Genomic DNA, 27,308 nt, shown 5'->3' on the forward strand with positions numbered 1-27,308 from the left:
AAGCAGCTAGAAAAGCAGCTAGAAAGATGTGTCGGCATCGAGTAATTGTCTCTGGCCCCCTCCCAGTTAAGGGGAGTGATGAGCTGTACAGCAGAGTCTCACAACTCAATCAAATCAAATTTCATTGGTCACATACACATGGTTAACAGATGTTAATGCGAGTGCAGTGAAATTGCTTGTGCTTCTAGTTCCGACCATGCAGTAATATCTAACAAGTAATCTAACAATTTCACAACAACTACCTTATACACACAAGTGTAAGGAATGAATAAGAATATGTACATATAAATATATGGATGAGCGATGGCTGTGTGACATAGGCTAGAAGCAGTAGATGGTATAGAGTACAGTACATACATATGAGAAATGTAGGGTACGTAAACATTGTGTAAAGTGTCATTGTTTAAAGTGAATAGTGATACATTTATTACCTCCAATTATTTATTATTAAAGTGGCTAGAGATTTTAGTCAGTATGTTGGCAGCAGCCACTCAATGTTAGTGATGGCTGTTTAACAGTTTGATGGCCTTGAGATCGAGACTGAAAAACAGCTTCTGTCCCAACTTTGATGCACCTGTACTGACCTCACCTTCTGGATGATAGCGGGGTGAACAGGCAGTGGCTCGGGAGGTTGTTGTCCTTGATTATCTTTTTGGCCTTTCTGTGACATCGGGTGCTGTAGGGCAGGTAGTTTGCCCCTAGTGATGATGCGTGCAGACCTCACTACCCTCTGGAGAGGCTTACGGTTGTGGGCGGAACAGTTGCCGTACCAGGCGGGGATACAGCCTGACAGGATACTTTCGATTGTGCATCTGTAAAAGTTTGTGAGTGTTTTCGGTGACCAGAAATATTTCTTCATCCTCCTGAGGATGAAGAAGCGCTGTTGCACCTTCTTCACCACGCTGTCGGTGTGAGTGGACCATTTCAGTTTGTACATGATGAGTACGCCGAGGAACTTAAAACTTTCCACCTTCTCCACTACTGTCCCGTCGATGTGGATAGGGGGGTGCTCCCACTGCTGTTTCCTGAAGTCCACGATAATCTCCTTTGTTTTGATGACGTTGAGTGTGAGATTTTCCTGACACCACACTCCGAGGGCCCTCACCTCCTCCCTGTAGGCTGTCTCGTTGTTGTTGGTAATCAAGCCTACCACTATAGTGTTGTTTGCAAACTTGATGATTGAGTTGGAGGCGTGCATGGCCACGCAGTCATGGGTGAACAGGAAGTACAGGAGAGGGCTGAGAACGCACCCTTGTGGGGCCCCAGTGTTGAGGATCAGCAGGGTGGAGATATTTCCTACCCTCACCACCTAAGGGCGGCCTGTCAGAAAATCCAGGACCCAGTTGCACAGGGCGGGGTCGAGACCCAGGGTCTCAAGCTTAATGATGAGTTTGGAGGGTACCATGGTGTTAAATGCTGAGCTTAATCGATGAACAGCATTCTTACATAGGTATCCTCTTGTCCAGATGTGTTAGGGCAGTGTGCAGTGTGATTGCGTCGTCTGTGGACCTATTGGGGCGGTAAGCAAATTGGAGTGGGTCTGGGGTGTCAGGTAGGGTGGAGGTGATATGATCCTTGACTAGTCTCTCAAAGCACTTCATGATGATGGAAGTTGTTTAGCTCAGTTACCCTAGCTTTCTTGGGAACAGGAACAATGGTGGCCCTCTTGAAGCATGTGGGAACAGCAGACTGGAATAGGGATTGATTGAATAAACACACCAGCCAGCTGGTCTGCGCATGCTCTGAGGACGCGGCTAGGGATGCCGTCTGGGCCTGCAGCCTTGCGAGGGTTAACACGTTTAAATGTTTTACTCACGTTGGCCGCGGTGAAGGATAGCCTGCAGGTTTTGGTAGCGGACCATGTCAGTGGCACTGTACTGTCCTCAAAGCGAGCAAAGAAGTTGTTTAATCTGTCTGGGAGCAATACGTCGGTGTCCGCGACGGGGCTGGTTTTCTTTTTGTAATCTGTGATTGACTGTAGACCCTGCCACATACGTCTCGTGTCTGACCCGTTTAGCCATATACTGACGCTTAGCTTGTTTGATTGCCTTGGATCGCGCTTTCAGTTTTACACGAATGCTGCCATCAATCCACGGTTTCTGGTTGGGTAAGGTTTTAATAGCCGCAGTGGATAAAACATCACCGATGCACTTGCTAATAAACTTGTTCACTGAATCATTTCAATCACTGGTTGAAAACTGTTTTCTGCCCCTCCCAAGATAGAATTAGTAGATAATTGGCCCTCTTTCTGGGACTCACCCACAAACAGGACCAAGCCTGGCCTGCTGCTGAGGAGTGACGACTCCATCCTAGCTGGAGGGTTGCTCTCATCTTATCTATGAACATAGACTGGGCTCTAACTCCTCTAGCTCCACAATGAGATAGCCAGCTTAGTGGAGTCTGCACCTAGCACAGTCAGCTCAGCTATCCCTATTGAGACCGTGTCTGTGCCTCGATCTAGGTTGGGCAAAAATAAACATGGCGGTGTTCGCTCTAACAATCTCACTGGAAAAATACCTCCTCCATTCCTGTCATTATTGAAAGAGATTGTGATCTCACATTCCAAGGCAGTTATAGTCAATTAACTAATCACTGATCATAGTCTTTATGTGATTGTTCTGACTGAAACATGGCTTAAGCCTTATTAATTTAATGTGTTAAATGAGGCCTCTTCTCCTGGTTACACTAGTGACCATATCCCCCATGCATCCCGCAAAGGCGGAGGTGTTGGTAACATTTACGATACCAAATATCAATTTACACGGTTCCCTGAATTCCTATCGGACCCTGTAGTCATGGCAAATAAGATTCACATTTTTTGTGACTTTAATATTCACAAGGAAAAGTCCACAGACCCACTCCAAAAGGCTTTCAGAGCCATCATCGATTCAGTGGGTTTTGTCCAACATGTCTCCGGACCTACTCACTGCTACAGTCCTACTCCGGACCTAGTTTTGTCCCGTGGACTAAATATTGTGGATCTTAATGTTTTTCCTCATAATCCTGGACTATCGGGCCACCATTTTATTACGCTTGCAGTCACAACAAATAATCTGCTCAGACCCCAACCAAGGATTACCAAAAGCAGTGCTATAAATTCCCGTGCACCCCAAAGATTCCCTTCCAGACTCCCTCCACCTACCCAAGGACGTCAGAGCATAGAAATCAGTTAACCACCTGAGGAACTAAATTTAACCTTGCGTAATACCCTAGATGCAGTCGCACGCCTAAAAACAAAAACATTTGTCATAAGAAACTAGCTCCCTGGTAAACAGAGAATATCCGAGCCCTGAAACAAGCTTCCAAAAAGTTGGACCGGAAATGGCGCTACACCAAACTGAAAGTCAGTAACGTCGGAAAGACAGTACCGTGCAGTATCGAAGAGCCCCCACTGCTGCTTGATCGTCCTATTTTTCCAATTTAATTGAGACGAATAAGAACAAAAAAAAATGTTTATACTGTCGCAAAGCTAACTAAAAAGCAGCATTCCCCAAGAGAGGACTCCTTTTTAAATGTGCATATTTCTCCAAAGCTCAGTTGTCTGCAAAACACTGCCAGGACCAAGGGAGACACAGGTTTTTTAATAGTAGATCTCTTGAAACATTGATGAAAATAGTCATGGCCTCTAAATCCTCAAGCTGCATACTGGACCCTATTCCAACTAAAGTACTGAAAGAGCTGCTTCCTGTGCATGGCCCTCCTGTGTTGAACATAATAAACGCCTCCCTATCCACCGGATATGTACCAAACTCACTAAAAGCGGCAGTAATAAAGCCTCTTGAAAAAACAAAACCTTGACCCAAAAAATATAAAAAACTAAATCAGCCTATATCGAATCTTCCTCTAAAAATAATTAGAAAAAGCTGTTGCGCAGCAACTCACTGCCTTCCTGAAGACAAACAATGTATACGAAACGCTTCAGTCTGGTTTTAGACCCCATGATAGCACTGAGGCTGCACTCGTGAAGGTGGTAAATGACCTTTTAATGGTGTCAGACCAAGGCTCTGCATCTGTCCTCGTGCTCCTAGACCTTGGTGATGCTTTTGACACAATCAATCACCACATTCTTTTGGGGAGATTGGAAACCCAAATTGGTCTACACGGACAAGTTCTGGCCTGGTTTAGATCTTATCTGTCGGAAAGATATCAGTTCCTCTCTGTGGATGGTTTGTCCGGTGTTCCTCAAGGTTCCGTTTTAGGACCACTATTGTTTTCACTATATATTTTACCTCTTGGTGATGTCATTCGGAAACATAATGTTAACTTTCACTGCTATGCGGATGATACACAGCTGTACATTTCAATGAAACATGGCGAAGCCCCAAATTTGCCCTCCCTGGAAGCGGATGGCGGAAAATGTTTTACTTTTAAACTTGGACAAAACAGAAATGCTAGTTCTAGGTCACAAGAAACAAAGGGATCTTCTGTTGGATCGGACAATTCATCTTGATGGTTGTACAGTCGTATCAAATAAAACTGAAGGACCTCAGTGTTACTCTGGACCCGGATCTCTCTTTTGACGAATATATCAAGACTGTTTCAAGGACAGCTACGTAACATTGCAAAAATCTGAAACTTTCCAAAAATGGATGCAGAAAAATGAATCCATGCTTTTGTCACTTCTAGATTAGAAAACTGCAATGCTCTACTTTCTGGCTACCCGGATAAAGCATAAAATAAACTTCAGTTCGTGCGAAACACGGCTGCTAGAATCTTGACTAGAACCAAAAAATGTGATGATATTCCTCCAGTGCTAGCCTCTTTACACTAGCTTCCTTTTAAGGCTAGGGCTAACCAACAAAGCATTACATGGGCTTGCTCTTACCCATCTTTCCGATTTATTCCTGCCGTACATACCTACACGGACGCTACGGTCACAAGACGCAGGCCTCCTTATTGTCATGTACTGTCATGTTGTCTTGTCTCTGTCCTTTCCCTTCACCCTGTCTCCCTCTGCTGGTCGTGTTAGGTTACCTTTTCTCCCCCGCTTTCCCCCAGCTGTCCCTTGTCTCCTCTAACTACCCATTCACCCCGTTCCCCACCTGTTCCCTTTTTTCCCTCTGATTAGGTCCCAATATCTCTCTCTGTTTCTGCTCCTGTCCTTGTCGGATTCTTGTTTGTTTGTGTCATTCATGCCTGAACCAGACTGTCGTCATGTTTGCTGTAACCTTGTCCTGTCCTGTCGGAATCTGCCGGTCCATCTGAGCCTACCTATGTTTGGTAATTAAAGAAGCTCTGTTTAAGTTGATTCGCTTTTGGGTCCTCATTCACGCACCGTAACAGAAGAATCCGACCAAGAATGGACCCAGCGACTTCGGATCCTCTCCACTCAGCCGTCGAGATCCAGGGAGCGATGCTAGGCAGACACAAGCAGGAATTGTCTGCTGCTCGACATGCCGTTGAGACCCTGGCCACCCAAGTCTCCAACCTCACAGAACAGGTTCACCATCTCCGCCTCGATCCACCGGCCACTTCCAGGGCTTTCGAATCTCCGGAGCCCAGAATCAATAACCCGCCGTGTTACTCTGGGGAGCCCACTGAATGCCGCTCGTTCCTCACCCAGTGTGATATTGTGTTTTCTCTCCAGCCCAACACTTACTCCAGGAGCACTGCTCGTGTCGCCTACGTCATATCTCTCCTTATTGGACGGGCTCGTGAGTGGGGCACGGCAATCTGGGAGGCAAGGGCTGAGTGCACTAACCAGTATCAAGACTTTAAGGAGGAGATGATACGGGTTTTTGATCGATCTGTTTTTGGGGAGGAGGCTTCCAGGGCCCTGTCTTCCCTATGTCAAGGCAATCGATCCATAACAGACTACTCTATTGAGTTTCGCACTCTTGCTGTCTCCAGTGGCTGGAACGAGCCGGCCTTGCTCGCTCGTCTTCTGGAGGGTTTCCGCGCAGAGGTAAAGGATGAGATTCTCTCCCGGGAGGTTCCTTCCAGCGTGGATTCCTTGATTGAACTCGCTATTCGCATTGAGCGACGGGTTGATCTTCGTCACCGAGCTCGTGGAAAGGAGCTCGCGCTCTCCGTCGCCTCCCTCTCCGCATCACTACCATCTTCCTCTGCCGGCTCGGGTGCTGAGCCCATGCAGCTGGGAGGTATCCGCATCTCGACTGAGGAGAGGGAACGGAGAATCACCAACCGCCTCTGTCTCTATTGCGGTTCCGCTGGTCATTTTGTCACTTCATGTCCAGTAAAAGGCCAGAGCTCGTCAGTAAGCGGAGGGCTACTGGTGAGCGCTACTACTCCTGTCTCTCCTTCAAGATCCTGCACTACCTTGTCGGTCCATCTACGCTGGACCGGTTCGTCAGCTTCCTGCAGTGCCTTAATAGACTCTGGGGCGGAGGGCTGTTTTATGGACGAGACCTGGGCTCGGGAACATGACATTCCTCTCAGACAGTTAAAGGAGCCCACGGCCTTGTTCGCCCTGGATGGTAGTCCTCTCCCCAGGATTCAGCGTGAGACGCTACCTTTAACCCTCACTGTTTCTGGTAATCATAGTGAAACCATTTCTTTTTTAATTTTTCGTTCACCTTTTACACCTGTTGTTTTGGGCCATCCCTGGCTAGTTTGTCATAATCCTTCCATTAATTGGTCTAGTAATTCTATCCTCTCCTGGAACGTCTCTTGTCATGTGAAATGTTTAATGTCTGCTATCCCTCCTGTTTCCTCTGTCTCTTCTTCACAGGAGGAGCCTGGTGATTTGACAGGGGTGCCGGAGGAATATCACGATCTGCGCACGGTGTTCAGTCGGTCCAGGGCCACCTCTCTTCCTCCACACCGGTCGTATGATTGTAGTATTGATCTCCTTCCGGGGACCACCCCCCCCCCCGGGGTAGACTATACTCTCTGTCGGCTCCCGAACGTAAGGCTCTCGAAGATTATTTGTCTGTAGCTCTTGACGCCGGTACCATAGTCCCCTCCTCCTCTCCCGCCGGAGCGGGGTTTTTTTTTGTCAAGAAAAAGGACGGGTCTCTGCGCCCCTGCATAGATTATCGAGGGCTGAATGACATAACAGTGAAGAATCGTTATCCGCTTCCTCTTATGTCTTCAGCCTTCGAGATCCTGCAGGGAGCCAGGTTTTTCACTAAGTTGGACCTTCGTAACGCTTACCATCTCGTGCGCATCAGGGAGGGGGACGAGTGGAAGACGGCGTTTAACACTCCGTTAGGGCACTTTGAATACCGGGTTCTTCCTTTCGGCCTCGCTAACGCTCCAGCTGTCTTTCAGGCATTAGTCAATGATGTCCTGAGAGACATGCTGAACATCTTTGTTTTCGTTTACCTTGACGATATCCTGATTTTTTCACCGTCACTCCAGATTCATGTTCAGCACGTTCGACGTGTCCTCCAGCGCCTTTTAGAGAATTGTCTTTTTGTGAAGGCTGAGAAGTGCACTTTTCATGCCTCCTCCGTCACATTTCTCGGTTCTGTTATTTCCGCTGAAGGCATTAAGATGGATCCCGCTAAGGTCCAAGCTGTCATTGATTGGCCCGTCCCTAAGTCACGCGTCGAGCTGCAGCGCTTTCTCGGCTTCGCGAACTTCTATCGTCGTTTCATCCGTAATTTCGGTCAGGTGGCAGCTCCTCTCACAGCCCTTACTTCTGTCAAGACGTGCTTTAAGTGGTCCGTTTCCGCCCAGGGAGCTTTTGATCTCCTCAAGAATCGTTTTACATCCGCTCCTATCCTTGTTACACCTGACGTCTCTAGACAGTTCGTTGTCGAGGTTGACGCGTCAGAGGTGGGAGTGGGAGCCATCCTTTCTCAGCGCTCCCTCTCTGACGACAAGGTCCACCCATGCGCGTATTTTTCTCATCGCCTGTCGCCGTCGGAACGTAACTATGATGTGGGTAACCGCGAACTGCTCGCCATCCGGTTAGCCCTAGGCGAATGGCGACAGTGGTTGGAGGGGGCGACCGTTCCTTTTGTCGTTTGGACTGACCATAGGAACCTTGAGTACATCCGTTCTGCCAAACGACTTAATGCGCGTCAGGCGCGTTGGGCGCTGTTTCTCGCTCGTTTCGAGTTCGTGATTTCTTATCGTCCGGGCTCTAAGAACACCAAGCCTGATGCTTTGTCTCGTCTCTTCAGTTCTTCAGTAGCCTCCACTGACCCCGAGGGGATTCTCCCTGAGGGGCGTGTTGTCGGGTTGACTGTCTGGGGAATTGAGAGGCAGGTAAAGCAAGCACTCACTCAAACGCCGTCGCCGCGCGCTTGTCCTAGGAACCTTCTTTTCGTTCCCGTTCCTACTCGTCTGGCCGTTCTTCAGTGGGCTCACTCTGCCAAGTTAGCCGGCCACCCTGGCGTTCGGGGTACGCTTGCTTCCATTCGCCAGCGTTTCTGGTGGCCCACCCGGGAGCATGACACGCGTCGTTTCGTGGCTGCTTGTTCGGTCTGCGCGCAGACTAAGTCCGGTAACTCTCCTCCTGCCGGCCGTCTCAGGCCGCTTCCTATTCCCTCTCGACCGTGGTCTCACATCGCCTTAGATTTTGTCACCGGACTGCCTTCGTCAGCGGGGAAGACTGTTATTCTTACGGTTGTCGATAGGTTCTCTAAGGCGGCTCATTTCATTCCCCTTGCTAAGCTTCCTTCTGCTAAAGAGACGGCACAAATCATCATCGAGAATGTTTTCAGAATTCATGGCCTTCCGTCAGACGTCGTTTCGGACAGAGGTCCGCAATTCACGTCTCAATTTTGGAGGGAGTTTTGCCGTTTGATTGGGGCTTCCGTCAGTCTCTCTTCCGGCTTTCACCCCCAGTCTAACGGTCAAGCAGAACGGGCCAATCAGACTATTGGTCGCATCTTACGCAGTCTTTCTTTTCGCAACCCTGCGTCTTGGTCAGAACAGCTCCCCTGGGCAGAATACGCCCACAACTCGCTTCCTTCGTCTGCGACCGGGCTATCTCCTTTTCAGAGTAGCCTCGGGTACCAGCCTCCGTTGTTCTCATCTCAGTTCGCCGAGTCCAGCGTCCCCTCCGCTCAGGCTTTTGTCCAACGTTGCGAGCGCACCTGGAAGAGGGTCAGGTCTGCACTTTGCCGTTATAGGGCGCAGACTGTGAGAGCTGCTAATAAGCGTAGAACTAAGAGCCCTAGATATTGTCGCGGTCAGAGAGTTTGGCTCTCCACTCAGAACCTTCCCCTTAAGACGGCTTCTCGCAAGTTGACCCCGCGGTTCATTGGTCCATTCCGTATCTCTCAGGTCATTAATCCTGTCGCAGTGCGACTTCTTCTTCCGCGATATCTTCGTCGCGTCCACCCGGTCTTCCATGTCTCCTGTGTTAAGCCCGTTCTTCGCGCCCCCGCTCGTCTTCCCCCCCCCCCCCATCCTTGTCGAGGGCGCACCTATCTACAGGGTCCGTAAAATCTTGGACATGCGTCCTCGGGGCCGTGGTCATCAGTACCTAGTTGACTGGGAGGGGTACGGTCCTGAGGAGAGGAGTTGGGTTCCCTCTCGGGACGTGCTGGACCGTGCGCTGATTGATGATTTCCTCCGTTGCCGCCAGGTTTCCTCCTCGAGTGCGCCAGGAGGCGCTCGGTGAGTGGGGGGGTACTGTCATGTACTGTCATGTTGTCTTGTCTCTGTCCTTTCCCTTCACCCTGTCTCCCTCTGCTGGTCGTGTTAGGTTACCTTTTCTCCCCCGCTTTCCCCCAGCTGTCCCTTGTCTCCTCTAACTACCCATTCACCCCGTTCTCCACCTGTTCCCTTTTTTCCCTCTGATTAGGTCCCAATATCTCTCTCTGTTTCTGCTCCTGTCCTTGTCGGATTCTTGTTTGTTTGTGTCATTCATGCCTGAACCAGACTGTCGTCATGTTTGCTGTAACCTTGTCCTGTCCTGTCGGAATCTGCCGGTCCATCTGAGCCTACCTATGTTTGGTAATTAAAGAAGCTCTGTTTAAGTTGATTCGCTTTTGGGTCCTCATTCACGCACCGTAACACTTATTGTCCATAGAAGTTCTAAGCAAACAGCTGGAAGCAGGGCTTTCTCCTATAAAGCTAAATTTTTATGGAATGGTCTGCCTATCCATGTGAGAGACGCAGACTTGGTCTCGACCTTTAACTTGAGTGTAGGGGGCAGTATTTTCATGTTTGGATGAAAAACGTACCCAAATGAAACTGCCTATTTCTCAGGCCCAGAATCTAGAATATGCATATAATTGTCAGATTAGGATAGAAAACACTATAAAGTTTACCAAACTGTCAATATTATCTGTGAGTATAACAGAACTGATATTGCAAGCGAAAACCTGAGGAAAATCCAACCAGGAAGTGCTGTTTTTCCTGAAAGCTCTCTGTTCCATTGCATGCCTTCCCTCCATTTAAAGGGATATCAACCAGATTCCTTTTCCTATGGCTTCTACATGGTGTGAACAGTCTTTAGACATAGTTTCAGGCTTTTATTCTGAAAAATTAGCGAGAAAGATCACATCACGTCAGTGGATGGCTGCCAGCAGCGTTTAGCATGCGCCAACAGAGTGGAGCAGACATTTTCTCTCTCTCTCCTATTGAAGAAGCTACGGTCCGGTTGAAATATTATCGATTATATATTGTAAAAACAACCTGAGGATTGATTATAAAAAGTGTTTGACATGTTTCTACTAACTTTACGGATACTATTTGGAATTTTCGTCTGCCCCGTCGTGACCGCTCGAGCCTGTGGATTTCTGAACATAACGCACCAACCAAATGGAGGTATTTTGGATATAAAAATCATCTTTATGGAACAAAAGGAACATTTATTGTGCAACTGGGAGTCTCGTGAGTGCAAACATCCAAAGATCATCAAAGGTAAGCGATTCATTTTATTGCTTTTCTGACTTTCGTGACCAATCTACTTTGCTGCTAGCTGTTTGTAATGTTTTGTCTGCTGAGAGAGATGTCCTTACATAAACGCTTGGTATGCTTTCGCCGAAAAGCTTTTTTGAAATCTGACACGCCAGGTGGATTAACAACAAGCTAAACTGTGTTTTGCTATATTGCACTTGTGATTTCATGAAAATTAAATATTTTTAGTAATTTAATTTGAATTTGGCGCTCTGCAATTCAGCGGATGTTGACGAAAATGATCCCGCTAACGGGATGGGTGCGTCAAGAAGTTAAGTCTTTATTGAAGACTCATCTCTTCAGTAGGTCCTATGATTGAGTGTAGTCTGTCCCAGGGGTGTCAAGGTGAAAGGAAAGGCACTGGAGCGACGAACCACCATTGCTGTGTCTGCCTGGCCGGTTTCCCTCTCGCCACTGGGATTCTCTGCCTCTAACCCTATTACAGGGCTGAGTCACTGGCTTACTGGTGCTCTTCCATGCCGTCCCTACAAGGGGTGCATCACTTGAGTGGGTTGAGTCACTGACGTGATCTTTCTGTCCGGGTTGGCGCCCCCCTCGTGTTCGTGCCATGGGGGAGATCTTCGTGGGCTATACTCAGCCTTGTCTCAGGGTAGTAAGTTGGTCGTTTGAAGATATCCCTCTAGTGGTGAGGGGGCTGTTCTTTGGCAAATTGGGTGGGGTTTTCTCCTGTCTTATCCGGTGTACTGTGTGAATTTAAGTATTCTCTCCCGCTCTCCCCGGACCTGATCCCTAGGACCATGCCTCAGGGCTACGTGGCCTGATGACTCCTGCCTGTCCCCAGTCAACCTGGTAGTGCTGCTGATCTAGTTTCAACTGTTCTGCCTGCGGCTATGGAACCCTGATCTGTTCACCGGACGGGCTACCTTGTCCTGGACCTGCTGTTCAACTCTCTCTCTGTCTACCGCAGCTGCTGTCTCCAACTCTGAATTACCAGCTATGAAAAGCCAACTGACATTTACTCCTGAGGTGCTGACCTGTTGCACCCTCCACAACCACTGTGATTATTATTATTTGACCCTGCTGGTCATCTATGAACGTTTGAACATCTTGGCCATGTACTGTTAGAAATCTCCACCAGGCACAGCCAGAAGAAGACTGGCCACCCCTCAGAGCCTGGTTCCTCTCTAGGTTTCTTCCTAAGTTCCTACCTTTCTAGGGAGTTTTTCCCAGCCACCGTGCTTCTACATCTGCATTTCTTGATGTTTGGGGTTTTAGGCCGGGTTTTTGTATAGCACTTGACATCGGCTGATGTAAAAAGGGCTTTATAAATAAATGTGATTGATTCAATTTTTATTTATATACACACACACACACACACATTTATATACACACACACGCACGTTGAGCGTGAAAAACACAGTAGCTTTGCAGTTATTGACACAAACCGGATTTCCAAAGCCTGGCACCTACTAACATACCCTGTTCAAAGGCACGTAAATATTTTGTCTTGCCCATTCACCCTCTGAATGGCACACATACACAATCCATGTCTCAATTGTCTCAAGGCTTAAAAATCCTTATTTGACCTGTCTCCTCCCTTTCATCTACACTGATTTAAGTGGATTTAAAAAGTAACATCAATAAGGGGCCATAGCGTTCACCTGGTCAGGTGTTCTTAATGTTTTGTACACTCAGTGTAGTTCACAGTGGCCCCATGGTGACTTAATCAAATTGAAAACACCTCTGATATCATTATGCATGGCTTTATTAAAGCTGATTGACAATGGCAGCTTAACAAACAGAATATTTGCATTGAAACTTGGTTCTTTCAGACGCATTGGAAATATCAGGCAGTCCACAGACAGATGGTCACAGAGAAAGTCAGTGTCATGTTTATTCAAATAATATCATCCAGAGACTCCACACCTGCCATAAATGAACTGCTCAATTCAGGAGACAGCAATGTGCAAACAGCCAGTGGGAAACAGATGGTAGTGTATGGAGCAACAACTGAAGCTTAAAAGGGAGGAAGGAAACTAAAGCCTGATTAATTTAAAGCAGACCCTTGGATAACCGATTTTGTGAACAAAACAAGAGACAAAACTGAAGTGTATTATTTGGCTAAGTCAACCTACATTTCTGATTTAAACTGTTGCTATATGTGACTACTTCAGAGCACTGTAGGAAGAGGAAGAGTCAGCCTAGGTTGTGGCATTTGATGTGTAACACCTTGATGTAACCCAGAGACAGAGGGCCCTGCTGGGCTTACGTGTTACCACTGCCCTCTAGTGGAGTAAGACAGAACACTGTGACAAAGGGATGGAAGGGTGTAAGATTTGTCATCAGCCTCTGATAATGACAGCCTTCCTTTGCCCTCTACACCTTTCTGCAAGACAGTGATTAAATAACATGACCTTAATTACCTTCTACAGGAAATCCTGCTTAAACACCCAGCAGCCCCTCGTCAGGCTAACACAATTAGCAGCTGCCACACTGCTACCACTCCAGTTCAATTCTCTAGGCATTCACAGAATCAAATGTAATCCTCCCTCTTTATTACATTTTAGTCACTTAGCAGATGTTCTTATCCAGAGCGACTTTCAGGAGCAATTAGGGGTAAGTGCCTGACTCAAGGGTACAGACTATTTTTCACCTAGTCGGCTCAGGGATTCGAACCAGCGACCTTTCAGTTAACACGCTTAACGCTAGGATACCTGCCTCTATGTCACCCCGACTTCTTTGCATGGGTATCGTTTAAAATACTTGGATGGGAATGACACATTGGATTGGCTTTTAAATTCCCTGTACTGTTTAATACTGTTAACCTTTCTGGTTATAACCTTTTTCGGCAAGACAGATCATCCAAAGGTGGGGGAGTGGCAATCTTTACCATGGATCACCTTCAGTGCTCGGTTGTCTCCACCAAGTCTGTCCCCAAACAATTTGATTTTCTGGTTTTAAGCATTAAACTTTCAAATACCTCTTTGTTTACTGTTGCTGGGTGCTATCGTCCTCCATCATCACCGGCCTGTACCCTACCTGCCCTAAACTCTCTCCTGGCCCCTTACACTAAGTCTGAATTTGTCCTGCTTGGTGACCTAAACTGGGACATGCTTAAACCACCTGACCAAGTCCTAAAGCAATGGGACTCCCTAAATCTTTCTCAGACTATTACCAATCCCACAAGGTTTGACTCCAAACACCCAGAAAAGGCTACTCTCCTTGATGTTATCCTCACAAATAATCCTGATAGGTATCAGTCTGGTGTTTTCTGTAATGACCTTAGTGATCACCGTTTTAGAGCCTGTGTTCGTAATGGCTGCTCAGTGAAACAACCTGTCCTGATTTGTCATAGACGCTTGGTAAAAAACTTTAATGAGCAAGCCTTCCTTCATGAACTGGCCTCTGTAAAATGGTATAGAATCAGTTTGATCCCCTCTGTCAAAGACGCTTGGACCTTCTTTTTTGATATTTTAAGTGGTATTGTTAAAAAACACACCTTAAAGAAAATTAGAATTAAAAAACAGGTTCAGCCACTGGTTCGACCCTGATCTTGCAGAGTTACTCCACCTCAAGAATTGCATTTGGTGAAAGGCTCGGCACACGCATACTCAGGTTGACTGGCTATCGTTCAGGCAAATGAGAAAAAAGTGCACTTCGGAAGGCCAAAGTTAGTTACTTTAAGGAGCAGTTCTCTCTCTCTGGATCTAACTCCAAGAAGTTCTGGAAAAACGGTTAAAGACATAGAGAATAAACCCTCCTCCTTACAGCTGCCCATGTCCCTTAATGTTGATGATGTGGTTGTTACTGACAAGAAGCACATGGCTGAGCTCTTTAATCACCACTTCATTAAGTCAGGATTCCTATTTGACTCAGCCATGCCTCCTTGCCCATCCAACATTTCCTTATCTCCCACCCCTTCTAATTCTAATTTCCCTGATGCTTTTCCCTGCACCGCTACAAAGTTTCTCCCGGAGTCCGAGGTACTAAAGGAACTCCTTAAACTTGACCCCAAAAAAACATCTGGGTCAGATGGTTTAGACCCTTTCTTCTTTAAGGTTGCTGCTCCCATCATCGCCAAGCCTGTCTCTCCTTTCTGGGGAGGTTCCTATTGCTTGGAAAGCAGCCACAGTTCATCCTTTATTTAAAGGGGGAGATCAAGCTGATCCTAACTGTTATAGGCCTATTTCTATTTTGCCCTGTTTATCAAAAGTGTTGGAAAAACTTGTCAATAGTCAACTGACTGGCTTTCTTGAGGTCTACAGTATTCTCTCGGATATGCAATCTGGTTTTCGCTCAGGTTATGGATGTGTCACTGCAACCGTAAAGGTCCTCAATGATGTCACCATTGACCTTGATTCTAAGCAATATTGTGCTGCTATTTTATTGATTTGGCCAAAGCTTTGGATACGGAAGAACATTCCATTCTTGTGGGCCGGCTAAGGAATATAGGTGTCTCTGAGGGGTCTTTGGGCTGGTTTGCTAACTACCTCTCTCAAAGAATGCGGTGTATAAAGTGAGAAAATCTGCTGTCTCAGCCACTGCCTGTCACCAAGGGAGTACCCCAAGGCTCAATCCTAGGCCCCACACATTCTCAATTTACATCAACAACATAGCTCAGGCAATAGGAAGCTCTCTCATCCATTTATATGCAGATGATACAGTCTTATACTCAGCTGGCCCCTCAGATTTTGTGTTAAATGCTCTAGAACAAAGCTTTCTTAGTGTCCAACAAGCTCTCTCTACACTTTAACTTTTGTTTTGGAGGTGTTCAGAACAAAGTTATATGGTTTGGTACCCTAATAACCCTAATTTTAGATGACCATCCTACCAATGCTAGATTACGGAGACATCATTTATAGATCGGCAGGCAAGGGTGCTCTCGAGCGGCTAGATGTTCTTTACCATTCAGCCATCAGAATTGCCACCAATGCTCCTTATAGGACACATCCCTGGACTCTGTACTCCTCTGTAAACTGGTCAGACAATGATGCAGGAAGGAGGGGGTGGGGGGGGGGGGGGGGGGGGGGTCATGACCTGATGGGCTCCCTGAACTCTTCTGCACATGATTCGAGACAAACCTGGATTTTTCCCACAATGACTTATAATGGGATTATACCCTCTACATCAAAATTCCAAATCTAAAAAACATTATTTTGGACAAAATTACCTTGAAGGATTATTACTACCAAAGACTATCCAGAAAAAAACTTCTGTCAAATCAAAACATGCAGAAGAAACACAGAAGAAATCTGGAAATACCATCCAACCCAAAACTGAGTGAGTAATGTTCACACTGAAGCTACCTCTGAAGGCAAAAAGTAAAATAATAATTTCAAGGTAATTGTGTTATATAAAGGCTTATGTTAAGTTAATAAGGCTACTAAGCTACCGCGCTTCCTAGGATAGGATAGATGTCCCAGCTGAAACTTCAATTAGCACTGAGGTGTGAAATCATGTGAACCCAACAATGGCAGCAGAGCATCACAGCCTCCCCAACCCAAATGCAGAGACCTTTTCATCCCACTGCACCATGGCTTAATCTCCTTGCATGGCACTATGCTATAAGAGCACACTACCCCTCTGTCATGAGAAAGGGTATTGACCCAGGGTGGAAACTCAGAACAGTAGACATTGAGGACCATGAAACTGAAACAACCTCTGTCAACATGTGCAAGTCTGGAACAGTGGTGGTGCGGTTTCAGCAAGACTTTAAGGGGATCAGAGCACAACAAGGGGCTCTCTTTTGGTGATGACTCCCCCATCCTGAGTCTGATCACAACTCCTCCAACTGCCCTGCACACAAGCAGCCCCAAGACAATAGTAACCCCCCCTGGAGAGAAAGATGGTAGAGCTCAGCAAGCTAGTCTACACACACACAATCCAGACAGCACAGAACAACCCCCCCCCACGAAACAAACCACAACAAAGGCAAAGTCTTCTCATACTTTATTGATTTTTTTAAAAAGCATTTGACTGAATTTGGCTTGAGAGTTTGCTATACAAATTGATTGAAAGTGGTGTTGGGGGGAAAAATATACGACATTATAAAATCCATGTACACAAACAACAAATTTGGCAAAAAAACATATTTCTTTCCACAGGGTCGGGATGTGAGACAGGGATGCAGTCTACCGTTTGCTGATGTTCTGGTGCTTCTGCACAGATTCTGTCAGACCGTGACAGTGAATCTCAATAAGACAAAAATAATGGTGTCCAAAGATGGTCCAGTTGCCAGGACCACAAATACAAATTCCATCTAGACACCATTGCACTAGCGCAGACAAAAAACACTATACATATCTCGGCCTAAACATCAGCCCCACAGGTAACTTCCACAAAGCTGTAAATGATCTGAGATTCAAGGCATTCAACATCCCAATTAGAAACTGGCTAAAAGTACTTGAATCTGTTATAGAATCCAATGCCTTTTGTGGTTGTGATGTCTGGGGTCCACTCACAACCAAGAATTCACAAAATGGAACAAACAGCAAATTGAGACTGCATGCAGAATTCAGCAAAACCATCCTCCATGTGCAATGTAAAACACCAGATAATGCATGTAGAGCAGAATTAGGACGATACCCGCAAATGTAAAAAAATCCAGAGAAAAGTCATTAAATTCTACAACTATCTAAAAGGAAGTGATTCCCAAACATTCCATAACAAAGCAATCACATACAGAGCAGGGTTTTCGTTAGCCGGTAATTGCCGATAAATACAACCCGATAAATACAATTGTACCGGGCCAAATTGTCACGGAGAGGCTGTCTATCATAGTGTCACCAGCAAAGCACCCGCACATCATCACACATCCTCCTCCATGCTTCACTGTGGGAACCACATATACAGAGATCATCTGTTCCCCTACTCTGGATCTCACAAAGACACGGCGGTTGGAACCAAAAATCTCAAATTTGGACTCATCAAACCAAAAGGACAGATATCCACCAGTCTAATGTCCATTGCGCATGTTTCTCTTCTTTTTGGTGTCCTTTAGGGGTGGTTTCTTTGCAGAAATTCGACCATAAAGGCCTGATTCACTCAGTCTCCTCTGAACACTTGATGGTGAGATGTGAAATTTTCCAGACTGACTGATGTTCATCTCTTAAAGTAATGATGCTGTGGTTTCTCTTTGCTTATTTGAGCTGATCTTGTCATAATATGGACTTGGTCTTTTACCAAATAGGAGGGTATACAGAAGATAGCCCTAACTTGTCACAACACAGCTGATTGGCTCAAATGTATTAAGAAAATAAATTCCACAAATGAACTTTTAACAAGGCACACCTGTTAAAAGGTATAGGGGGCAGCATTTTCACTTTTGGATAAATAGCTTGCCCAATTTCAACTTCCTGCTACTCATGCCAAGAATATAAGATATGAATATTATTAGAAGACTTGGATAGAAAACACTATGAAGTTTCTAAAACTGTTTGAATCATGTCTGTGAGTATAACAGAACTTATGTAACAGGCACAACCCCGAAGACTAACCGTTCAGATATTATTATTTTTTTAAGTCTCTGTCTGTTCATTGGGTTCTCATTGGGAAACGATATTTCTTAGGAACTTGTTTTCAGTTCCTACCGCTTCCACTGGATGTCACCAGTCTTTGGAATTTGGTTGAGGTTATTCCATTGTGCAATGAAGAAGTATGGCCATCTAGGAACTGCGTAACACTGTTGAGAGTTGCGCAAGACTTGAAAAGTAGCTTGGTTTGTTGTCTTCCTGTATTGAACACAGATAGACCAGTCTTCAATTTGATTGATTATTAACGTTTAAAAATACCTAAAGTTGTATTACAAAAGTAGTTTGAAATGTTTTGGCAAAGTTTACAGGCAACTTTTGAAATATTTTCAAGTGCCGTTGCGCAATTTGGAAGCTGTTTTTTTCTGGATGAAACGCGCCAAATAAAAATTGACATTTTGGATATATATGGACGGAATTAATCGAACAAAAGGACCAATTGTGATGTTTATGGGACATATTGGAGTGCCAACAAAAGAAGCTCGTCAAAGCTAAGGCATGTTTTATTTCTGCGTTTTGTGTAGCGCATGCAGGGATGAAGTATGCTACCCTCTTTGTTTACTGTTGTGCTATCATCAGATAATAGCTTCTTATGCTTTCGCCGAAAAGCCTTTTTAAAATCCGACATGTTGGCTGGATTCACAACGAGTGTAGCTTTAATTTAGTATCTTACATGTGTGATTTAATGAAAGTTATTTTTATATCATTTTATTTGAATTTGCCGCGCTGCTTTTTCCCGGGCTTTTGGCCAAGTGGGACGCAAGCGTCCCCTATACCATAAGAAGTTCTTTGAAACGCATTCCAGGTTGACTACCTCATGAAGTTGGTTGAGAGAATGTCAAGAGTGTGCAAAGCTGTCATCAAGGCAAAGGGTGGCTACTTTGAAGAATCTCAAATAGAAAATATATTTGGATTTGTTTAACAATTTTTAGGTTAAAACATGATTCTATATGTGTTTATTTCATAGTTTTGATGTCTTCACTATTATTCTACAATGTAGAAACTAGTAAAATTAAGAAAAACTGGAATGAGTAGGTGTGTCCAAAGTTTTGACTGGTACTGTATACATTTTTGTATATTAAATGTCACACAGTGGACGACTAAGCCTATTGGCCTATGTATGCAATGCCCTGATGCATTTAGTGCTCAAATCTCTGACAGCTGAACCGTGAGGTGGGCAATTATTGTTTTAGGAAACTCTGATACAGAGCAATGAACCTGAAGAACAGTCCCCTCAGCAAGCTGGCCCATGACGACAAAGAGAGATACAAATATAATTATGTGACACAATGGAAAGAATTAACCAAAAGACATACACAGAGAGTATACAATGGCAGAATACCTGACCACTGTGACAGACCCCAAATTAAGGAAAGCTGTGACTATGTACACTGAGTGAGTATAGCCTTGCTATTGAGAGGCCGCCGTACAGGTTACGTGCACACTGCCCAGAAAATTAGGTGGAAACTGAGATACACTTCCTCACCTCCTGCCAAATGTATGCCCATATTAGAGACATATTTCCCTGAGATTATACAGACCCACAAATAATTCAAAAACAAATGCAATTTTGATCAACTCTCCTATCTTTTAGGTGAAATACCATAGTGTGCCATCACAGCAGCAAGATTTGTGACCCGTTGCCACAAGAAAAGGGCAACCAGTGAAAAAAAACACCATTCAGAGGAAGCAAGCTGAATTGAGAAAGCTGAAGATTTAGTTCTGTAGGAATGACATGTGCTTTAAAAGGATGCTAGTCGCTAGGCACAGCGCCACTGCGGACAATGGCAACCATATCTGAACAGGAGATACAGTACGGCCAGAGACAGGAAGAGAGAGGGGGAACTGGAGACGAACAGGGGAAGAAGAACAGAGTGTGCGAAAAATATGAGTTAGCAAGAGAGCACCACCGCAGAACAACAATGTCATTGGTATCACCTTACAGCGATCGATGGACCAACCAGCTGCCCCTCTCCACCCCTACTGCACTGCAACCTGCTTTGTCATTGGGCCACCCTGCATAGGGTGACATCCTCAGGGGGAACAGTAGTAGGGAGGGATAGCTGGAGACAAGTTCTGCAGTCCAACACAACTAGAAAGAAAATCTAATAGAAAAACCTGTGTTATTATGAATATTAACACCTTCATACCAGCCAGTTTGTGCAGAGAGAAAAATAAAAACATTGAATCAATTAGCCAAACGTTCTAGTCAGCAAATTGACAACGAGAAATTGTTTGGAAGCTTGGTGAAAAATCTGTTTAAGTTCCTTGTCCAATAGGCAAAATCAAATTACTGACAGCAAGTTGTTAAGAAACCAAAAGCATACAGTATCAATCACAATCCATTTGGCATGACTGAAATCCATCCGGCTCCTGTCTCTATATAGTCAGCCAGCAGATTGGCCTAGCCTACATCAGCCTATGTCTGGAGGAAGAATACAGTCACTGACACCACCACTGGCCTAAACTCAATTAATAACACTCATTGGTGATTTCTCCCCCAGGCTAATGATGCGGTGGTGACGAAACTTCATCAGCTGGTGATTATCAAGCAAATAACTGTCGGTCTCACAGTAATTGACCGTTAATTAACATAAACACATTTAGCCACTCTTGGCTTCCACACACAGCCAACAAGTCACTGATGCAGACCTTTGGAACATCTACATTTTAAAAAGTCTAATCAATCCATGTAATATAGCCTACACCTTCGCAATAAATCCATTATTTATTTTAGACCGGTCTAACGAAGCATGGTATGAAGAAAATGTAGTCTATTTCAGAAGAATAGAATACTCTGAGTTGTCCTTGTATTAGGTACTGATCAGGCTATGCCAAATGGCTGTGGGCTACACTAGTTCATTTAGCAGACAAGATTTGCTTAGAATTCAGTGGCATTATTTTATAGTATGAAGAATACAATTGAACAAAGCTGAATAAAATAGAAAGGACATTTTCTCCAAACGATTTGAGGGAGTGTACACACACGGCTAATCTGTGTTGAGAGGTTAACAAAGAAATAGGTATTCCTATATTCTTAACTTAGAGTTATTAATGTAACTTTATTCTACATATGTTGGGCTATATGCTTTGATGTTCAATACATTGTAAGGCTGCATGATGCGACTAAGGATTTGAAAAAAAGTTGCTTGAAAGGCATAAGCTGCTTCGTTGTTTTTGTGCAGACTGTACACACTACATCAGTCACTCATTCACAATTTGACAAGCACTTGATAATGGCTAGAATTTCACGGCAGTATCCCCTTTGTGTGGCCGTAATGAACCCCCCAAAAAATCTATGCCTTTTGCGACCAGTGAACTTTCTCTCCGAGTGCTGAGAGCTCTGATTCACCTGTCACTTATCACGTGATGGGGTCTTTCTCACAGGCTACAAGTGAAGAGTCACATGGGGGACGCAACTGCGCACATCCTTATCCAATTCCGAGATGCATATTAACGATATTGGAAGATCAGCCAACAAGATGAGTAAGCCGAACGAACAGCAAACAGCACTAGTCTATGTCAATCTACTATCCCCGTAGTACAAAAGTCGACCTATTCTATTCTGTGCAAGAAATAAATATTCCAAACATAGTCTGGGATAGTTCTGGGATGCGCGAATGTTCCATTAGCGCGAAAACACCATTATCAAAAGTGACCGCAAATGCAATTATGCATGTAATGCTTTTATTATAAAAGGTGCATTTTTATGGTGAAAATGATCTTCCCCAAACTTGAAACTCACGTGCTGCTTATGTATGCCAGTTAGGCTCTACCCCCCCTTGTAAATCAGATTCATGTGCTTAATTTTAAGAAGTTATTTGGCCACTATAGTTGTGAAACATCTGGACGAGACAAATACTGTATCCCTTATTGACACCTGATACGCATCAATTATTTTCTCTGTAGGTACTCTGCTACAGTATTCACAACTTCCCAAGCTTCCGTTCAGTTGGCCAAGAGTCGAAACAATTGAAAACACAATATAGAAGAAGCATATTAAAATACACTATATGGTCAAAAATATGTGAACACCTGCTCATCGAACATCTCATTCCAAAATCATGGGCATTAAAATGGAGTTGGTCCCCCTTCGGTGCTATAACAGCCTCCACTTTTCTAGGAAGGTTTACAACTAGATGTTGGAACATTGCTGTGGAGACTTGCTTCTTTTCAGCCACAAGAGCTTTAGTGAGGTCGGGCACTGATGTTGGGGGATTAGGCCTGGCTCGCAGTCGGCGTTGCAATTCATCCAAAGGTGTTTGATGGGGTTGAGGTCAGGGCTCTGTGCAGGCCAGGCAAGTTCTTCTATACCGATCTCGACAAAGCTATTTCTGTATGGACCTTGCTTTGTGCACGGGAGCACTGTCCTGCTGAAATAGGAAAGGGCTGTCCCCAAACTGATGCCACAAAGTTGGAAGCACAGAATCATCTAGAATGCTATTGTATGCTGTAGCATTAAGATTTCCCTTCACTGGAACTAAGGAGCCTAGCCGGAAACATGTAACAGCCTCAGACAATTATTCCTCCTCCACCAAACTTTACAGTTGGCACTATGCATTCGGGCAGGTAGCACTCCCCTGGCATCCGCCAAACCCAGATTTGTCCGTCAGACTGTCAGATGGTGAAGCGTGACTCATCACTCTAGAGAACGTGTTTCCACTTCTCTAGAACGTGTTTCCAATGGCGGCGAGCTTTACACCACTCCAGCCGACGCTTGGCATTGCGCATGGTGATCTTAGGCTTGTGTGCGGCTGCTATGCCATGGAAACCCATTTCATGAAGCTCCCGACGAAACAGGTCTTGTGCTGACGTTGCTTCCAGAGGCAGTTTGGAACTCGGTAGTGAGTGTTGCAACCGAGGACAGACACTACGTGTTTCAGCACTCGGAGGTCCCGTTCTGTGAACTTGTGTGGCCTACCACTTTTCAGGTGAGAATTTGTTGCTCCTAGACGTTTCTACTTCACAATAACAGCACTTACAATTGACCGGGGCAGCTCTAGGAGGGCAGAAATTTTACAAACTGACTTGTTGTAAAGGTGGCATCCTATGATGGTGCCACGTTGAAAGTCACTGAGCTCTTCAGTAACGCCATTCTATTGCCAATGTTTGTCTATGGAGATTGAATGGTTGCGTGCTCAATTGTATACACCAGTCAGCAACGGGTGTTGTTGAAATAGACAAATTGACTAAGAAGAAGGGGTGTCCACATACTTTTGTATATATAGTGTATGTCAGAAGGATAAATTGATAATTGATAAAATAACATAGTACAGGATGTTACACATAGTAACCAGTCCACTTGAAAACAGTTTCCTCTAATGGGTTGATGTGGAGACCACAATAGGCCCTATAGTGATGGAGGAGAGCAGGAAATGATGGATCACGGAGGCTGAACTACAACACTTCTCCTTGACCTGCCACCTCAGTTCCAGGAGAGACGCTTTGATGGCACCTCTCCACACACAGCTGGTCCTCATGCTCAGCACTCCACAATGAGCCACAATGCCCCACTCAACAACATATTACAGGAACTATTATAGCAGCTTTCTTTAAAATAAAAGACCATGGTAAAGGCATGGGGTAACAAAATGGGCAGAAATATCAGATCTCATATTTAACTAGCTGCTCAATGTCTAATTTTCAGAATATTTCATCAGGCTTTTGTGAATCCCAGTATGTCTAGACATAATAATAATAATAATAATAATAATAATAAATGCATTTGGCATACGTTTTTAACCAAAGCGAATTAAAGTAATGCATGCATACATTTTTGTTGTTAACACTGTATAACAGAAGAGGCTAGAATAAAGAGAAACATGAACCGCAAAGCTAATAGGAGAGTCTGACATCATCTAGTGGCAAACTCAGGCAACGCATGCACTGGCCACCTAGAAATAATCATACAAGACCACAAATAATTATCTTACACATTATAATCCCACTTTCCAACAGAGTCTTGAAGGTCATATATATATATATATATATATATAAATAATGTATAGCAAATACTAGTATCTTTATCTAAGATCAAGAGGCTCAGAGTTACACTAATGAGTTAAGGCCTGTAAATGTCTGTGGGTTAGCCTACCTGTTGATGACATGTGGGGAACAGTCAGGGTTTCGACCCATACACTCCAGAGCAGCACAGTAAGAGCCAAGGTTAGGCTTCAGACCAGCCTCTTCTATCAGAATGAACATACGGCCAATCTGGTTTAAAGAGCCCTGGAATACAACAAGGAGAGACACACTCAGGATAATCTTATATTCCACATGGGGAGGCCCTGCATAATTTCTACACAAGTCTGTAAAATACCACAGAGTTGCAGCTCTACATGCCATAGAAATAAAATACTGAGCTGCACTTACCTTCTTGGCCCAGACCCTCATCATGATGTTGTAGAGTCCTATATTGAGCAGGTTGCGTCGGCTGACCATACGGTGGTGGCCGAGCAGAAAGCGGTGAGCTCTGTCGATGTCCCCACAGAACACACAGGCCTCCAGGTAGCAGCGCACACTGCGCTGGACGTCGCCGTACACCCTGGCCTCGCTGTTATCCTGCACAAGCTCAGGTCTGGCCGACACAGCCCACTGGTTTAGCTTCCTCTCCAGCTCCTCCACCTCTGCCAGCTCCTGGGCCTTGGCCTCAGCCTTCCTCTCCATCTCCTCGGCCCTGTTCCTGGCCTCCGACAACTCAGGAGCCGGCTCCTTCGAGGCTTTACCCTTCCCTTTGGCTTTTCTAATAGGCACATTAGCAGCAGCAACCGGTGCAGCTGCCATAGTGTGCTCATGCTTTGAAGCTGCCATGGTGTGCTCTTGGTTTTTCAGAGTTTTACTCTTTTTAACAGTTGATGCAGTTTTTATTCCTGCTTTTGTCGATATGGTTTTATGTGAGGTACCTGGTAGCATCAGTTTGCCTTTGCTGCTTTTCACAGGTTTATCCTCTAGGCCTAGCTTCTGCTTCAGTTTCTTTGTTTTAGTCTTCTTCTCCTGGCTCAGTTTCTCCATCCAGCGGGATTTGGAGGCTGATGCATCTTTGCCCTCTCCTTTACCAGTCTGTCCCCCTCCCTTACTAATAGTCTGTCCCACCTTGGGCACCTCAGTCCTCTCCCCAAACACATTCTTGGGACTGTTCCCTGAAGAAGCCCCTATCCCTGACTTGGAAGCTTTAACAAATTGTACTTTTTCATGTTGGACATCTACAATGACGTCAGATTGGAGTTGCTGGATCCTGGCTTCGAGCACTGCAAAGAGGAAGGGAAGAGAGAAAATAATGAAATAATCAACATAAGAATGAGGTATCTTATGCATGCTAAGAATAGCATGCAAAATGTAAAACCAATGACAATTTCCAAACCTAGTAAAGCAAGTAGGCCTACGCACCATCCAGCAGCTGAGATTGTTCCCATACTCGTTTTTTCCCATCTTCTTTCTTTGGGATCAGAGCTGAGAAATGTCTTCGTTGTGATGTCCATGGTGGCTCTGCAAGTAGTAGGTGTTGTGAGCTTTTCTTTGACAAAAACTGACACACTGCACTGTGACTTTAGTTGTGTTTTTCAAAAACAATCCTGGGACATTCGCAGATCAGATGCCAATTCGTGTTGAGGTTTAGAAATAAAATTGAGCAAATATTGCATTGACGATTTTGACAGGCAACGACCTGCAAGTTTATAATATGGAGATCCTAATATAGTTACATAAGCTGTAAATACAGTCATTTAGCTCATCTCTGCGTTTACAAACGTGGTTTTAAAATCTCGACAGGATGAGAATTGAGCATGGGTATGTAATAGCTGGTCAACTACAGCTGGTAAATCAATTTATATATTATAATACTAATAGATAGTTATCGAGGGATACCAAATATTGCAAGGATATTATAACTAGTTATATATTATAACTAGACAGTGCTGTGCTGGAACTCTCTCGTGCACCCGTCCCCTTGGCTTGACATACAGTAAGTAACGTTAGCTAGATAGCAAGGGACAAAACATACCTGAAATGTGCCTTTCAATGTTATTCCGGATTGTAAGGCAATGGTCAACATATGGCACGCGACGAACACTTATTTCCAACAGTATGCGACCACTCAGACACTTTGGAAAGGTACAGAGTCTCAAAAGTGACATGTTGACATAATAACCGCATTACTTTTCCCCACACTAGGCTGCCATTTTGAATTACACCAGCTAATCGAACACAATGGATCTGAGTACAGGCACGGATAGAAGAGCACCGATAAATCGAGCAGTGTTTGTTTTGAAAGGAGGTACACGTTTTTTTCTGCAATGGAGTGTAAAATATTTCCAATTAAACAAGGAATCATAAATATGCAATTTGTGAAATGTATGCGCAAAGTTGATTTTGTTTTACCTTTAGTCTCAGTGAAAAATCACTTTTATGTTTGTTGAAAATGAAGCTTTATTGTATTATTCAGGAATATCTGATCAATTTCATGCTGTAATTACTTCGCCACCATGGCCTATTTATTTCCTTAACTTACCTCATTTGCACTCACTGTATTTAGACTTTTTGTTTTCTTTTGTTCTACTGTATTATTGACTGTATGTTTTGTTTATTCCATGTGTAACTCTGTGTTGTTGTATGTGTCGAATTGTTACGCTTTATCTTGGCCAGGTCGCAGTTGCAAATGAGAACTTGTTCTCAACTAGCCTACCTGGTTAAATAAAGGTTAAATAAAATAAATAAAATTATAGAAATGATGACCTCTGTTGAAAAAAATAAAGGACAATTAGTTTCAAACCTGTGTATGACCTATATCACCTATAGATGGCAGCCTCACCATAAAATAAGTAGAACTAAGGTCAAACTAGGTGTAACACATAAGTGGTCTTGCAGTACAATTATGTGTTGGTTGGAATGAAATATTGCCACATCACAACCTTTTGGAAGGCTTCCAAATACCACTGATTAACTTTTGAAACACATTTGAACTGCCAATCCACGTTGTCGATGTGTAATTACAATATA

General features: G+C 44.6%; 1 protein-coding gene across 1 annotated transcript in view; it reads right to left on the reverse strand.

Annotated features, from left to right (window-relative positions):
• Positions 1-26,528, reverse strand: part of LOC110524270 (DNA-directed RNA polymerase, mitochondrial) — a 101,037-nt gene extending 74,509 nt beyond the window's left edge. The window contains exons 1-4 of the mRNA XM_036978023.2: positions 26,314-26,528; positions 25,701-25,799; positions 24,687-25,561; positions 24,409-24,542 (exon numbers count right to left, since the gene is read on the reverse strand). Coding sequence (XP_036833918.2) covers positions 24,409-24,542; positions 24,687-25,561; positions 25,701-25,799; positions 26,314-26,446 — 1,241 coding nt within the window. The 5' untranslated portion in view covers positions 26,447-26,528. The remainder of the gene's footprint in view (positions 1-24,408; positions 24,543-24,686; positions 25,562-25,700; positions 25,800-26,313) is intronic.
• Between the last annotated feature and the right edge of the window lie 780 nt (positions 26,529-27,308).

The sequence above is a fragment of the Oncorhynchus mykiss genome, chromosome 5 (assembly GCF_057628025.1).
Source record: "Oncorhynchus mykiss isolate SJ-2025 chromosome 5, ASM5762802v1, whole genome shotgun sequence".
NCBI classification, from domain to species: Eukaryota; Metazoa; Chordata; class Actinopteri; order Salmoniformes; family Salmonidae; genus Oncorhynchus; species Oncorhynchus mykiss.